The sequence below is a fragment of the Cricetulus griseus genome, chromosome 4, assembly GCF_003668045.3.
Source record: "Cricetulus griseus strain 17A/GY chromosome 4, alternate assembly CriGri-PICRH-1.0, whole genome shotgun sequence".
Taxonomy (NCBI): Eukaryota; Metazoa; Chordata; class Mammalia; order Rodentia; family Cricetidae; genus Cricetulus; species Cricetulus griseus.
In genome coordinates this window covers 44,500,067-44,516,919 of record NC_048597.1, presented here as the reverse complement: position 1 = coordinate 44,516,919, position 16,853 = coordinate 44,500,067, and the positions used below count along the sequence as shown (strand labels likewise).

The following is a 16,853-nucleotide window of genomic DNA, read 5'->3' as shown; positions in this document are numbered from 1 at the left end:
CTAATCCCATTATGGGGCAGAGACAGTTGAAGGCCAGCTTGGTTTATAAAGTGAGTTCCAGAATAGCAAGGTCTACACAGAGAAATATGTATAGAAAAATGAAACAAAGCTAGACAAAAAACAGGAATAGCAAGAATAGCACCCGCAATATTTATTGACTCTTTGAACCACAGCACACAGTCTTTTGAGAAGTACTCATTCATTGATTTCAGTATTAAAACCACAACAAGCAGATATTATTATTGGATATGACATAAATGGAGAACTGGTTATAGAGATATAAAGTAATTTGTCCTAGGCCACAGCCAGTCGGGAAGTGTGTCTAGATCATTGGACTGGAGGCTGAGAACTATTCTGAAGGTGATGAACTCAGAGCATCCTGTTCTACTCTTCCTTTTCTCCTGACCTTCCTCTTGTTGCTAGGGAAACATCTGGGTTTGGGTAGAGGGCAGGAGGGTACCATGTCTTTCCTCTAAGCAATGGGAAACAAATTAAACATCAGCTGAGCAGAAATCTTTCTTCTACCAGGATTCACACTGCTTTTTGTCCCACTTTCCCTAAGTTTTTTATCATAGAGACATCTAAACAATTGAAATATCCCCCACACCCCAGGGAAGCAAGGCCTAAGGATGCAGCTCACACCTTCTGAGAGTAGTAAGTCAAAGCAAGGCTTTCTATTCCATTTCCAAAATCACCCCAGCTTGCCTTCCTCCACAGCAGCAGTTAACTGGCTAAGGTCCAAGGAATAAGGCCTTTTGAGGGAATGTTCCTGGCAACTATGCAACCTGACACAGCTCGGCCTGTAACATTAGAGATGTTTAAAGCATTTGGGGTGACTCACCTCTCTTAAGACATCCACGGTGCTGTTTTCCACAATCAGGAGGATTTCTGGCTTAGCTTAAAGGTAAATAAAACACAGTTAGTGGTATTGGATTCTATACTACTTGTTGTGTGTGTGGTGTTTACATTTAGTTGTGTGTTTGTGGTTTAGGAGATTCTTTACTCGTTTGTAACTATTTAATAAGCACTCCTGGATTGCTCAGCAGTGTGCTAGATGTACAAGGAACAAAGAGAGCATCACATGCATTGTCTTCAGACAACTTGCATTTTCACAGTCGATACAGACAAATGAGAAGTTACAATGCACTAATACCAATATTGAGGGCATGTAGGATTCGAAGAAGAAGAGATTCTCTGTTCCAAGAGGTTTAGGGGACTGCTTAGCATTGACCTCTGTTCACTGAAGGCTGCTGTTCAGTAAACTCATGACTCCTGCTTCAGGATTCACTGAGACTATGAGGGAAGCTGGAAGGAGATAATAATAGATGGGAAGTCAGTGGGTAAATATCTGGGCTCTCTTGCTCTTCATTTGACAAGATCCAGTGCGTTCAGGGTGGCATGGCAGTAGACTTGCTCTTCATTTGAGACATCAGATGTGTATGCTTTTTTATCTTAATAGGATTAATTTAATACTTATTTATGAATGTGTGTGTGTGTGTGTGTGTGTGTGTGTGTGCTTGTTATATGTGAGTGCTGCCTCCTGAGTGCTATAATATGCCTATAAAACATCAGCAGACAATTTTTGGGAATTTGAACCTCTGTTTCCACCTTGCATTCTGGAGTTCAAACTCAGGCCACTGAGTTTGTGTGTAAGCGCCTTTAACCACTGAACCATCTCACCAGCCCTCATGTGTATTTTATGCCATAGATAGAGTTCCCAGTAAGACAGATCTCTAAGCTTGAAGAAGTAACTGGTTTGAGCATTCACTGTCTTCCTTCCCCTCCTAGTCTCACTTTCCTACCCCTGTTCTGTTTCCAGGATGACCTCTCAGACCAATCATTATTGTTAGTGTTTTTACTGTCCAAATATAAATTATTTGGGGGATACCTTTTAAATTTTACTTTTTGGTTGTGGAAAAAATTTTTCATCCAATATATTCTGACTATGTTTTCCTCCTTCAACTTCTCCCAGATACCACCCATCTAACTCCACAGGGTTTTCTTCCTCTCTCTTTAGAAAACAATCAGATGAACAAAGCAAATAACCAGAATTAAAAAATACATATAAGACTACAAAAAGCACAAAATCAGAAACTAATATACAAGCAAAAGATCAGTAAGAACAAGAAAAAAAGCCCAAATAAAACAATATGAGACAAAAGGTCTAGCATCTCCTGCTGGCCCTGACATTAAGTGTGGTTAATATAACCAGTGAGACTGCATTGGAGAACACTCATTTTTCCTTTGCAGTTATCTGTAAGTGGCAGATAGCTTCTTGACTAGGTCCACTCCCACCTCTCAGCACAGAGATAAATAATTTATTTATCTCAAATAAATTAATTTAACTCACAGTCTTGTTTCAATGTCCTCCACTCCCACCTCCTGGGGACTCCAAACCAAGACATAGCCCAGAAGTTGACAGATGAAACAATATTTCTGAACTCTTATAAGAAATGAATCCAAGTAGAATGAAGGCCCTGGAAGAGCTTAAAAATCACAGGGCTAATCGAGAGAGATAATCTGTGAGCTTGAAATAGTCAAATCTTCAGGTTCTGAGTATGGGAGAACAAGCAAAGCCTCAATAGCAAGTTGGTGGTGGATGCAAAGGCTGCCTCTGCTCCCTGCTCTGCAGAGAGTAAAAATACCAGCCTGTGATGGCTTGGGAAGAAGAATTAAGTTGTAAAGGGCATGATACATGGATTGGTGACACATTCAATACTTAACATTTTTCATATTTTGTTTGGGCTTATTTAATGTACGGAAACACTAGTGGATAAAAAGCAGATTTTATATACATCTTTTTCTTTCTTCATTTATTTATTTGACATGCTGCAGCATGGGCTCACACTTGTAACCCTCCCGAATCACTTGCCCAAACTTACAGCCTAAATAAATATGCCTATCAAAGGTATAGCAAAACCTTAGGAGAACCTACTTTGAAGCCAGGAGCACGTCTATAAACAGTATATTTACTAAAGAATTCCACTAAGCAATGGAAACTTGATTGAAAAATAAACAGGCAGAGTTCCACATTTCTAAGCTCCATAAAGAAGGAGTTTAAAGAAGCAAGGAAATTGTCCAGACAGGGAGATGTAGAAGCAGAGAAGGTGCTAAATGTGGGATGTAAGAGTATACATGCCTTCCAGACCAACATGAAGAAGTCTAAGGGCGGCAAAGGCATGCAGCCATGGTTTGCATGTTGACGAGGCAATTAGATCACGCCGTGGCACAAAGATTCCACCCAACTTAAAGTGCATTATTTCTTCCCACATTCTGGAAGTCTGCCTTCTTTGGCTTGCCAAAAGCAAGGCCAAATGAGTCAGTTTGTGCTTGTGCTAAGAGAATCAGACTCTGGAAGTGAACAAACGGAGCTGTTGGCACAATAAAGGCAACTTCGGTTTGTTCTGACATCTTCATGGGACCCTGTCTAGGCTTCCTAGAGAACTGGTGGCAATGGACCATTATGGTCTAGTCCATCCTCCCAGGAGACACTGGAGAGGAGGGAGGCAGAGAAGAAATGTAGGGAGAGAGGGAAGAAAAGGGGATAGGGGAAGACAATGAGGCACAGAAAGAAAGCTATACTCACAAAACTCTGCATTAATTAAATCTTACTCAGCCTTTTCTGTCTTTATACATTACTTTTTTTTTATAAAATACATACAGTGTTTTTATTCCCACTGACCACATTTTCTGACCTCTAATCCAACACAGCATGTTTCTAAATAAAAACAACAGCAACACCCTTTTTGTATTTTGTTTTGTCTGCTCTGTCATTCAGAAAGCTGAGGAGCAGTCTAGAAGTTCAGGCCCTTAGATTTTATGAAGTGTATTTCCTCTTTGTTTACCTCATTTTCAAACACAATTGATTGGCTCTCCGAGTGGCTGCTTTTCCCTTTGCCCTGATGTAGAATGACTTTAAAAACTGCAGGTCATGGTCAGGAAAATGAAAAACTAGCCAAAGCCAGGAGCTTCTCTTTAGTAATATTTCCTTGCACCAGGAAACCCAACAGAATGCTCACATTTTTCTCTGCAATTGCACCCTGCAGGGTCTCTGCATTGTGAATGAGGTGGTGGTGGATTTCACAGCTCAGTGTTATGAGAATCAGGTCAGAGAGTCAACCCTGTAGGCTCCACTGCTGGAAGCCCCAGTGGACTCTCAACCCCAGTAGGCCATTGCAGGATGCCATAGGGTTTCCTTCAGTTTCTCTGGCTGTATTTATCAGCTCCCTTTTCTCACGGTAACCTTATTGCACTTTGCACCAGAAAATAACTCAGATAATTAGACAGCTGAGCAATTAGACTTTGGCAGTTATAATTAAAGAGAGTTCCAGTACCCCTAGGAAACATTCCGCCTGCAAACAAGGTAGAGGCCACCAGGAAGCTGACCTATATGTGGCTTTCTGGTGTTTTTAGTCTATTAACTGAATAATTATTCTTTAGCCTTTCACCTTTGATCCCACCCCCAATGAGAATGATAGGAATCAAGGAAAACATAATTGCAGGAGTTACCCTTGTGTGGCTGTTGTCCAGTGTAAAGGTGAGTGTGTGGGGGGTCTTCATAAGGGAAGAGCATGACCAGAGGATTGGCAGAGGTGGCAGAGAGGTCACTGAACTCCTTACCGAAAACCTTGACTGTAGTGGAGGTCTTCCAGACTTCAAGAGGATTGACTGTCAGGCGGCAAGTGAATGTTTTGCCATCATCTTGGATTTGGACTGGAGACAGGTGGAGTCCAGAGTCTGCACCCAGTTTGACTCTGCCTTTAAATGATGCAGAATAGTTGATGTGGTCATTGTGGGTGAAAAGAACTTCCTGGACTCCATCTTTCTTCTGTAGAGAGAAACAGTATTCAGTTATATAACATGGAATGTGTGAATGTACCTCAACTGACTGTTTCTTTTTTCTTTTCTTTTTGGTTTTTCGAGACAGGGTTTCTCTGTGGCTTTGGAGGCTGTCCTGAAACTAGCTCTTGTAGACCAGGCTGGTCTCGAACTCACAGAGATCTGCCTGCCTCTGCCTCCCGAGTGCTGGGATTAAAGGCATGAGCCACCAACGCCCCGCCCAACTGACTGTTTCTTAGACACTATTTACTTGCTTTAAACTATGTGCCTTTGTGCCTATGTGTAGATGCAAATGAGTGCAGATGCTTGGGGAAGCCAGAAGAGGGCATTGAATCCACTGGAACTACAGCTGGTGTGAAGTGCCCAACATGGTATTTGGAACTGGACTCAGTTCCTCTTGAAGAGCAACAAGGACTTTAACCACCCAGCCAACTCGTGAGCCTGACAAGTGCTATTTAAATGTTAATAAAACAAGAATGATGAAGAATTAAAATGGAGAGAGATTGAATATAGTAGTAGAGAAAGTATTGTTATTCATTCTCACAATTTAATAAAAAAAATCTCTCATTTTATACTAGTACAAATAGAAACATGTTCTGAACAGACCTAGCCACTCACAGCCTTGCTTTTAGGTCAGGAGAGAGTGCTAATAGCAGATCCCAAGACTCATTCAGGAAGTTCAGAGATATCATTCTTAAGATGTGCTGGGGACACTGTTGGGGTTTTGATGGGTAGTTTTTTTTACATAGACTTCTTAATTCCACTTATCCTCTTGTCCCTGAATTCCCTAAGAAAAGGTCTGATTTAACCCCTTTCAGAGTCAGAGCAAAGAACTTAGAGAAGATATATTTCAGAGTACAGCACACGAAGGGAAGGCATCTCCAAGGACATGGCCTGATCAAATTTTGTCCCCTTAGCCCTCCTTGTTACAGTTCTTCATTGCTCTTGTGATCTTGGCCCTTGTTTCCTTGTTTCTGTGGCTGTATTAGGCTCAGAGAGAACTCTGGAAAAGTGGACTTTAAATGTTAATGTAACTTTTGTTCACTGGCATTTTCTGGGAGACCTTGACTCCTCTATTTCATGTCCTGTCTTGGGTGATGAAGAAAAGTCCCTATTATTCTTCCCCTAGCCAGGATCTCCAAGGCAAGCCTTGTGGTCACAATGATTGTCAGATCAGTATGATGTTGATTAGCCTCCTGGGGTGACAGGACCCTTGAGGAGCATGAGGCAGTGTGCTGGTTAAATCCCCTCTCTGTGTTAGTCCAACTCAATCTTCTCAATTAGCTGCTTGGCAACTGTCCATGGCTCAAGTTTTCCCTCTAGGGATTCACATTCAATCTGTCTGAGGCCGGGCCTAACCTGGAACAATTTTCAAGTTCCTCAGGGGAGCCAAGGCTGAGAATGGCTGGTCTAATCATAACCTTTACAGATAAATAGTTATACACAGGGGAAATGGAGGAACTAAAGGAGAAGGCTGAAGAGGAATGCATTTGATAGGGGGAAAGATTTAAAAGAATGAAAGGAACTATCCATGACTTGGAACCTCTAGTTTAAAAAGTTAGATTCGGGGTAAAAGTAGAATCTAGGTCGGTGAGTGAATTTGTCACAAGAAGACTTATTAGAGTAATTACACAGAAATTTTCCAGATAACACTAAATAGCAGTTCTTATATAAACCACAGTTCTTTGGCTGAATCTGGCTGAGATCTTTAACAGTGTCACATGCAGATGGAACTCTAGGGTTTCTTGCAAAGAATCATAAGCCTTACACCCTCCCCCCTCCCCGCCCCTAAACAAGGTATGTACATCTACAGCTTTGTGAACCTGACCTTTAACCTTCCTTCTGAAGAAGAGCAAAGGGAAGATCTAGTCCCAAGACGGGGGAGTCTGAGCACCATCAGAATGAAGTGAAAGGCATTTCCCTCAGCATCACAGATCTGAAGGCAATAGTTAAGGAAGCTGGCTCCCCCTGCAGGGCCTACAGCACAAGATACTTTTTTACAGCATCCTGTATAGAGGCTGGTTTTATAAAGATTTTGTAGTTCAAAATATTCTTGGAGGGTATTTAATGGGTGTAGCTTCTAACATTAGGAGGAGACACACTCTCCCAGCAAACTCTCTGATCGTCTGGCTTTTATAGTCTTACAGCCCTTTCTTCGGCAATGTTCCCTGAGGTTTAAGTGTAGATGTATGTATGTATGTATGTATGTATGTATGTATGTATGTATGTATGTATTCATTGGAACTGGGCTCCACAACTCTGCATTTTGATTGGTTGTTGTTTTATACAATGGTTTCTGTTTCGAAGAGAAGCTCCTCCATGAGGGATGAGGACTATACTTAACTCTAGGTATAAAGACAAATGATTGCCCACATGAGCTGAACAAGGACAACACTAATAGGCATAACAAAGTGGACAGGGGCAAGAGCTTGGCACCACAACCCTACTCAAAGAACTATGGGAAACCATGGAATCCTAAGAGTGAGAAAATGGTCTTCTCCAGGGAAGAGCATGACAATTGTCTATCTAATACCCAATGGTAATCCCTGAAAACATACATATATCCATGTAACGACAACTGATAAAAAAGGAGACCATGAAGTTGAAAACGATCAGAGAGGAATATGTGAGAGGGTTTGGATGGAGGAAAAGGAAAAGTTCCATACTTATGATCTCAAAAATAAAAGAAAAAATGTTCTTGGCTTGTCAACAGTTGATTATGAATTAGAAAGAAGCTCACAGGGCCCTATTCCTCCCTGCTGAACTACTGACTCCTGATGGATCCTGATGGAAGGGTAGTAATGTTTCTAATGGTGTACCCACTGATAAGCCAACCATACTGCGCTGGAGAGTTCTAAACCCATAGGCACTCAGATGGCGCTGGTTAAATGTAGTGCATCACAAACTTAAACCAAAAGGAGGTGAATGTGGGAAAGGAACTTGTGGAATGAGAGGAGTGACAGGGTGGCAGGGAGATAGGGAGATACGGAGATAGAAGGGTCAGTTGGGTGAGGGTTATTATAATACATCACATATGTGCATGAAATTGTCAAAGAACAAATTTAGTAAGTTATTTTAAAGTGTTCTTGCTTGTTCACCATGTGGTTTTCTATTTGGGATAGTCCCATCTGTCATGTTGTTAAAGAGGATAGACACAGGATGGAGACTGGTAAAAACTGCTTTTGCTTTTAATATACACCAGGACATGGCTACCGTAATAGTTTTATTAATAAGGACAACACACATCCATATATAGCAATGTATACAATGGTTGCTTGGCTTTGTTTGCTTTCCTTTGGCTTTTGGCAGTTGCAGATGTGGATGGTAGCTTTGTTTTATAAAGATGGAATTCATCTACAAAGTGTCCTGAAGACTGTAACACAAGGAGATCCTGAAGGATTCTAGAATCCCCATGGTAATAACCTGCACTCGAGTGTCTGCCATCAAGGAGCAAATGGGGAAGGAGCTAGTTCAGATAAGCTACCCAATACTTACAGATAAGAGAAGGGGAAATTCTATAATTATGCTCTGACTACAACTGAAATGCTAAGTTTTCATTAATAAAGATTTTTCTTTTAAACTATTATTTCCTTTTTTGAGATTATAACAATTATGCCACTTTCTCCTTGCCTTTCTTCCCTCCAAAGTTTCCCATATACTCCTCATTTTTGCTTTTCAAGTTCATGACTTCTATTTTATTGTTGTCACACACATATACATACATATGTATGTTCCTAAATGCATATATAGAATCTGTTCAGTTTACATAATGTTGCGTGTATGTATATTTTCAAGCTGACCATTTGGTAATAGATAACCAGTTGTCTAATAGATAACCATTTGGTAATAGATAACAGATTGTCTTTAACCTGTTTAGTGCACAGTATGTTCTAGGCACTGAAAAGCTTGTTCCAGCTTTGTTTACTCTCCTTACACAGTCTGGAATAAATTAAAGTTAATTTACCCATGGCTGCACAAAGTAAGAAGGTACTTAAATCAAAGCATTTTAAAGCAAAGATGCTCAGAACCAAGGAAAATTGTGCCTCAGGACTACACATATAGAACAAATCTGAATCACTAAATAACCAAAAAATATAAAATAAAAGTAAAAATAAAAAATGAAACCTAGAGGTGTATCTGGAATGAAAAATGTAGGATACATCGCCGAAAACCAGAAATCTTTGTAAGGTTATAGGCTGTAGGGGTCAGGGCAGGATGCTGGTTGAAAAAGGCTTTGTGCTATACCACCCCATTTGTGATGACCAGCATTATGGGATATATTTCAACTCAATTTGTGTTTGGTATAAATGACCTCAGTTGATCTGCTCTGTAGGAAGCCTGGCAGGGAACCACACACACACAGCGCCTTTATTTCTACTTTTTCCCTTTCTGTTTTGCAGAGAAAACGATTATTTACCTTGTAAAATGTTAATAAATATTCAAAAAACTTTATGGGTTTACATCTTATGTAAAATGAGCTCTAATTTTTAAAAATTAGCTAATTAATTAATTAATTAATTAATTTGACATCCTGACTGAAGCCTCCTCTCCTTCCTCTCTTCCCAATCCCTTCCCCCACCTGTGTCTCCTGCTCCCCCCTCGATCCACCCGTCCTCCACATTCACTCAGAAAGGGGCAGGCCTCCCATGGGAATCATCAAAGCATGGCATATCAAGCTGCTGTAAGACCAAGCACCTTTTCCTGTATTTAGGCTGGAGAAGGCAATCCAGTATGAAGAATTGATTCCCAAGAGCCAGCCAAAGCACCAGGGACAGCCCAACTCCCGTGGCCAAGAGTCCCTCAAATAAATCAAGCTACACAACTGTTACATATATGCAGAGACCCCAGGTTGGTTCAGACTCTGTGAGTTCTCATGAGTCAGGCTAGCTGAGCTCAGCACAATGTTTGGCTGTGAATTTCTGAATCTGCCTCCATCAGCCACTGGTTGAAGGCTCTTCTATGACAACAGGCATTGTCACCAATATGATTACGGGGGATGGCTAGTTGAGGCTATGCATTCACTGCTGCCAAGAGTCTTAGTTGGGGGCCCTTGTGTTTTAATGCACAGTATACATTTAGCTAGTACGAAGTCCAGACACTTAGTTGGTGGTCAGTAATACAAGTTCACTCCTCCTAGTTCTACCCACAAATACTGTGTTTTATAAACATTTACTACATATCCACATAAGTGGGAAATTTGGAGAATTATTGCTGTGGTTTAAAAAGTTTTGTTCTGGCACCTCAAAAACCTATTTGCAATGCCACAATGTCAAAAGGCAGTATCCAGTTGAAGGTGCTTGGGCTATGAAATTTCTTCCCACATGAATGAGCCATTGAAAGGACTTGTGGAAATTAGAGCATAAACTCATTGCTTACGCTACTAAAACAACAACCAAACAAAAACCCGCAAACCAAACCAAACCAAACCAAACCAAAAAACAAACCCAAAGCAAGCAAATAAACAAAATGAGGTTTGTGGGAGTAAATTCCCTCTCTTCCACTCTTCTGTCATGTAGGGACCCAAGAGTCAGCATCAGTATGACAACATTTAAGCAACCATCTTGGAAGCAGACAGGATAGTCCCCAAGCCATGCACCTTCATTCTGGACTTCCCATCTTTAAGAATTGTGAGAGAGCAAGTTCTTCATAAACTTCCCAGGCCCAGGTGCTCTATGACAGTAACACAAAGTGGCTAAGACAGTTATAAAGCCATGCATTGTCCTGTTTATCCCACCTCTTTTAATGCACCAACAGATTATGTGATACCTTGAAGACTCAAGAACCACAGGTGGCTTGGAGAGTACTATTCCTTGGACAATATACATTTAATGTAGTTTCATAACAAATAAGCAACCATGGGACTTTATTTAAAAGTTTGGTATTTTGTTCACCATGGATTTTCCTTATATATATTTAAGATATTGTATTAAAATAATTATCTTGATTACTGGTACTTCCCTGAATGTTACTTTCATGGATAAGGACCTTCCCCATCTCATCATAAATTGAACCCTTTATGTAAGGATGTGAACATACCTTTTTCTCTCAAAGACCATGTTGCTAGTGATTTTGTTATATACAACCTTACAAGAGGTAGAGGACTGCCTTTGCCTTATTTACTTGTAGTCTATTTGAGATGACTACTTCACCAGAAAGAGTTACAAAATCAAGGCTCCAAGAAGAGACATGAATGTGTCATTAAATTATGTACAATGATTTGGTATCAAAATTAGTTCGGTAGGGACTGGATTGGTCATAATGAATCATGGAAAATCATTGCCATATGCCCTTTTCCAGATCAACTCTAAAATCCATCTATTGAACCTTCTCTGTTTTTTTGTGTTTTTTTTGTTGTTGTTGTTTTCTTTTTTCTTTTTCTTTTCTTCTCTTTTTTTTTGTGTGTGTCTTTTGTATTTGGATCAGGATTTCCTGTTTTTTTTAGAGACATTGGCACTATTTGATTTAGTGGTTCTGTCTTGTCTCTGGCTTGCTTCAGTTGCCTGGATCCAGCTCTAAGTGACCACTGGCTGCATTGAGCAGAGCACACAGCAGGTGTTAGGTGCTCTGCTCTTTCGAAGCCATGGCTGACTGTATTGATCCTGTCTTCTGATTGCTTCTCTGTCTCCAATCTGCTTTGCATCTTCACATTTTCTCCATGTATTCTCCACTCTGCCAGCACTGTTGACACAGGCTGCTTGCTACACTCCCCACATTTATTTCCAGCAGCATTGAACCAGCATTTTTCTAACCCTCACTAGTTTCTAACCCTTTGTTGTTTGGCAGGTAATTTGTATTTTGATAATAGCCAAGATCATGATGGTCAGCTCTCACCAAGAGGTGTGACACTGTTTCTAAATCTCAGGATTTCATATGTACATTTAAAACAATTCCTTCTTGCCTGATTATAAAACAGCACAAACAAAAATATGGAAATTTTAAACAACGTAGGCATCTAGTATTCTGTTATGTGGCATTACCATGAATATTTAATGATTTGGATGTTGTGTTCTGCTCCCCAATTCATGATTTAAAAGAGAAAAAATTGAAGATCTATTAAGATTTTATTTATTCTTTGAGAATTTATACATGTATACTGTGTGTTTTGATCATATCTACCCTCACCCTTCCCTCCTCTTGCTCTTAGATCCCTTATTGCCTCTTTCTCCCCCATCCTGTGACCCCTTCCTCTTCTTTTTCCTCCTCCTCCTTTTCTTTTCTTCCTTCCTCCCTTCATTCCCTCCTTTCTTTCTTTTTGGTTTTTCCAGACAGGGTTTCTCTATGCAACAACTTCTTATTGTTCATCACTCACTTAGTGCTGCCTCTAGCTGCATGGGTTTAGGGCTGTCTTCTAGAACATAGGCAACCTACCAGGGCCACATCCCTAAAGAAAACCCATTCTCCCTTTCCAAGTAGTCATCACCTGCAAATAGCTCTTCAGTAAGGTGTGAGGTCTCATGAACCTCTTTCCTGTCCATGGAATATTAACTGAAATGATCTTGTGGAAGTCTTGTGCTATTGTAATAGCTATTGTAAGTTCATGGGTTCAATGGCCCTGTCCTTCATATCCAGAGGACACTATTTCATAGAAGTCTCCTTATCCTCTGACTTTTGCAGACTTTCTGCCCTTCTTCCATAATGTTCCCAGAGCTTGTGGGGAGTCGGTATGATAGAGATATCCCATTTATGGCCGAAAACTCCATAGTCATTTATAATTGGTGCTAGTGTGTGTGTGTGTGTGTGTGTGTGTGTGTGTGTGTGTGTGTGTGTAAACAGGAAGTCTCTCTGATGAGAGGTGAAAACTGTACTAATCTATGGGTATAATGATAAGCATTGTGATAGGCCTCTTTCTGTTTCTTTATATTTAAATATATTTTTATTATTTTGAAAATTTCGTGTGATGCACTTTGATCACATTCACCATGCCTCCTCTCCCTAACTGCTCCCAGACCTGCCCTCATCCCTTACATCCTCCCAACTTTGTGTCACCTCCCTCTGTTTAATAATCCACTGAGTCCAATTTGTGTTGTTCATATATTACTAGGTGTGGGATCATCAATAGACGGAGGTAGAGCTACCAGGAGTCACACCTTTAAAGAAAACTGAGTCTCCATCCCCACAGAAGCCATCAACCAATCAAAGCTCTTCAATTAGGGGTATAGGATTCTGATCACCTCCTCCTCCTCCACACCAGAATGTTGAGTAACTTGGTCTTGTACAAGTCTTATGTAGGCAACACCAAGCCACTGTGAGTTCATAAGCAGTGATGAAGAATCTCTATTTAGTTCACTGACTGTGAGAATAGGTGTATCCTAAGACATTCCCTAGTGGATACTACCAATTTGTATGTTTGAGTCCCAGGGTCTTGTTATAGCACATGTCTGTCTTTTGCTATTAACTGTCTTTAATTATGTGGCTCAAACGTAACTCTTCAAAAAGTTTTCCTGGAATTATCTGATAAATTATTTTCCCTGAATACTACTATTTTTTTTTTACATTTTATTACAAATATATGACATGATAAAAATACGTCTAATATAATTTTATATCCCTATAGAGCCTAACACTCAAATCAGATTCACATCTGTTTATTGGATTGAATTAAAATTTATACTTTGGGAAATCACAGGATGATAGTTTGTAATGAAAACAGAATATTAGAATGTATTTAGAAACTCCCAGAATAAGCCTGAAGAATTTCCCTGATGCTGGTATGTGTCCTAGGAATTAAATAGCAAAATTAGCATTTGCCATTGATCCACCAACCCATATCCCAACTAAACACACATAGTCTTCAATTTCTTATGTATCACTCCACCATTCACATAGATGTGGACAAGCTGACCTTTTGTGTTTTCTTGGGTAACTGGATTATGTTGTGACTGCTGGTTGTTAGATGCTCTGTGTTTGTGTCTGATGCCTATTATTTTCAGTGTGGGACAGCCCTGAGTATAACTCCCCCAAAGCAAGGATCTGTTCCACTTCACACAGCTGACATGAGACCAGGTACACGTAGCAAATATATTTTTATGATGATATTGAAAATTCTAATAATAACTTTACCCGTGAGATTTGTAACTGAGTTAATTAGATTTTCTAATTCTACATACGCGGCAACATGACTTTTACTTTCTGGAGACTTGGATAGTTTTTGTCTGTAGAACTGTTCTCAGGGTTTAATGAAACACTTGGGGCAGGCGGCCTTTGCAGTTTCCCAGGGTTTCTGGGCTCAGCACGGCAGGTTTCTGCCCTGCTGAGCTAATCTTCATCATCTCTTCTCTTTAGCCTTTTACTTAAAGCCACATTATTTCCTGTTTGTAAGAATCTGCATGACCTCTGCAGACATACAGCAACGAAGACTGGAAGAGCTTAGATGTTTTCACATCAGACTTAGTAAATTCTAGAACCATCAGTAGGTAGGGCACGGCTGTAAGTCATTGAAGCAAACAGATTTTGACATTTAAAAAGAGAATGCACAGTAGGAATTTAATCAGCATATTGCCAACACAATATTCCCTTTGAAGGAAGGATTCTTTCAAAGGTATCCCTCAATTTGTCTATATTACCATCCAGTATTTAAAATGACAGTGTGGTGCAAGAGTCTGTAGATGTTTAAGACTCACCCTCTCACTCTGCAGTCTAATTTGCACTCTCTCCAGCCCCCATTTATTCTAAGTGTCCTGATGGGATCAAAAGAAATGTCTATGCCACCTTCCAAGTTTCCTTGAAGGACACTACTATCGTTTATCTAGTATTTGACGACTAATGAGCTGGCACTCATTAACCAACCAAAAGGCATGAATTTAGTGACCATCAGCTTAATATGAGGATGGCCAAGAGCTGACTTGAGTTCTATTCCTGGGACTACATGGTGGAAGAAGAGAACTGACTCCTGAAAGTTGTCCTCTGACCTCATACACGTCATGATACATACCTCCCCCACTTAAATAAATAAATGCAACTTTTAAAGGTCCCCATTCTGGCTATTTGTTGTGGTTTCTAAAGGTTGTGGTTACTATGGGCATGCAGCCCCTGCTTTAGTAACGGAGCTGAACAGTAACGTGCTTTCACAAAGCTGGTTTCTCCCATACACAGTTCACATGTGTTTTTAAACAAGACACATTTGATTGTGTGTGTGTGTGTGTGTGTGTGTGTGTGTGTGTGTGTGTGTGTGTGTGCCTATGTGTGTGTGTGTTTGTGCCTATGAGTGTGTGAGTGTGTTTCTGTATGTGTATGTGTGTGTGTGCGGGCACCTATGACAGTCAGAAGGGGGCACTGAATAACTTGTGTGTCCTTTAGTGTACTCTTTTAGAACAGTAAGCACTCGTAAGCACCGAACTGTCTCTCCAGCCTCTTCCATTGTGTTTCATAAGCATCAGGTTTTGCATTTCTTGACTAAAGCAATGCAAGATTGTTGCAATGCAGGTTCTGGAAAAAGAGGGTCTATGTTTCGACATATGTTATTTGTAAAACAAATATTTGTGACTAGGGGCTTCTGCATGTGGCTCTTCCCAGGGGCAGCATCACACCTGTTCTCTCAGTGATCATGGTCTGGTTTATAATTTGAAACAGAAATCAACCTTCGGGAGCTAATTTCAGAGTCCCACTGCATGCATCGCTGCTTGCCTAGTTAGAAGACACCTCAGTGCCCTTTCCTTCCTTCCCCAGTCCTTTCCCAGCTACCAGCATAATGCCTGAGACTCATCAAGTATTTCTCTATTATTGCCTGCTATTCATTTCACCTCATTAATATTTAAAGATCATTACAGTTATTCACTGAAAAGGGCAACGCTTACCACCAACCATTCAAAGGTGAACCCAGGTGAAATTTCTGAGGAGGTGTTTTGAAAGCATGGTATTTCCAGAGTCTGATTCGTCTCTGTGTCTATTGTATGGTTGTGTTCATCTTGTATAACTGGAACAAAACATAAGGAGGAAGATGCATGGATCTTGGCATATAAGGTACATTTTATCAAAGAGACAAAACCAGTTTAGAATAGAAATTCATCTATCTTCAAGACACCTATGAAGTAACGAGGCAGAACCCCACCGAAGTCCACATGGTTTAAATGGCAAAACTGAGCCAGGAGAAGCCTGGGAAATTGCTTATCACAGAAAACTCACAGAGAAACTATTTGACAAACCAACCTAGAATTTGACACGCTCTTCTGCTTTAACCCCAAATAGGTCCATCCATCTTCAGGTTACATGTCCTCATTAGAAAGAATATGAAATCTTATAACCTACTTTGTAATTGTATTTTAAAATTTATTAGGACTCACTCTTTTTCCACAGCAGCTGTAGATTCACAGCAAAAGTGAGCAGAAAATACTGACAATTCCCAGATACATGTAGTTTTCACCTTTATACTCGGAGCGTCCTCTGTTGTCAGCATCTTGCATAAGAGTAGTGCAATTTTTTCATAATAAGTTAACCTACACCCATAAATCGTCACCTCCCAGACCCCACAGCTTGCTGTAGGATTCACATGATATACATCCTATGGGTTCTGACAATTGTATAGTGTCACACACTCACATTAACATAATTGTTTTCTGCTCTAGAAACCTTTTCTCTCTTTGGTCTCAGGAGAAAATCCTTAGGCACTCAAGTTCCATATGATTCGAGCATACCCTAGAAAACTTAGAACAGATATAATGTAAATGTATGCATAGTTATATATTATGTTTTTAGGGACATGGAATGTTCAATAATATGCAATTTGTTTCTAAAACTTCCTTATCTGGTGTTGTAGTTATGGAACCTAGAGATATGGAGGGTCATCTATATTACTCTAAACCTAATATATATATATATATGTATATATAATTTCCTGTTCATTAATATTAAAGAAACTTAACCATCATGATATTTCCAAATATAGTTATTTGTACAACACCATCAAAAGTCTAACACATTGCATACCACTTTTTAATTTTATTTTGCTTAAGTATAGTTTAAACATACTAAGCTACTTATTAATATCTATGATGCTCACAAAACGAATACATGTTAAT

At 40.0% G+C, this 16,853-nt stretch overlaps 1 protein-coding gene across 1 annotated transcript in view; it reads right to left on the bottom strand.

Annotated features, from left to right (window-relative positions):
• Cd96 (CD96 molecule) overlaps positions 1-16,853 on the bottom strand; it is a 72,015-nt gene that overhangs the window by 43,898 nt on the left and 11,264 nt on the right. Inside the window, exons 3-5 of the mRNA XM_027412566.2 lie at positions 15,633-15,751; positions 4,621-4,828; positions 842-897 (exon numbers count right to left, since the gene is read on the bottom strand). Coding sequence (XP_027268367.1) covers positions 842-897; positions 4,621-4,828; positions 15,633-15,751 — 383 coding nt within the window. The remainder of the gene's footprint in view (positions 1-841; positions 898-4,620; positions 4,829-15,632; positions 15,752-16,853) is intronic.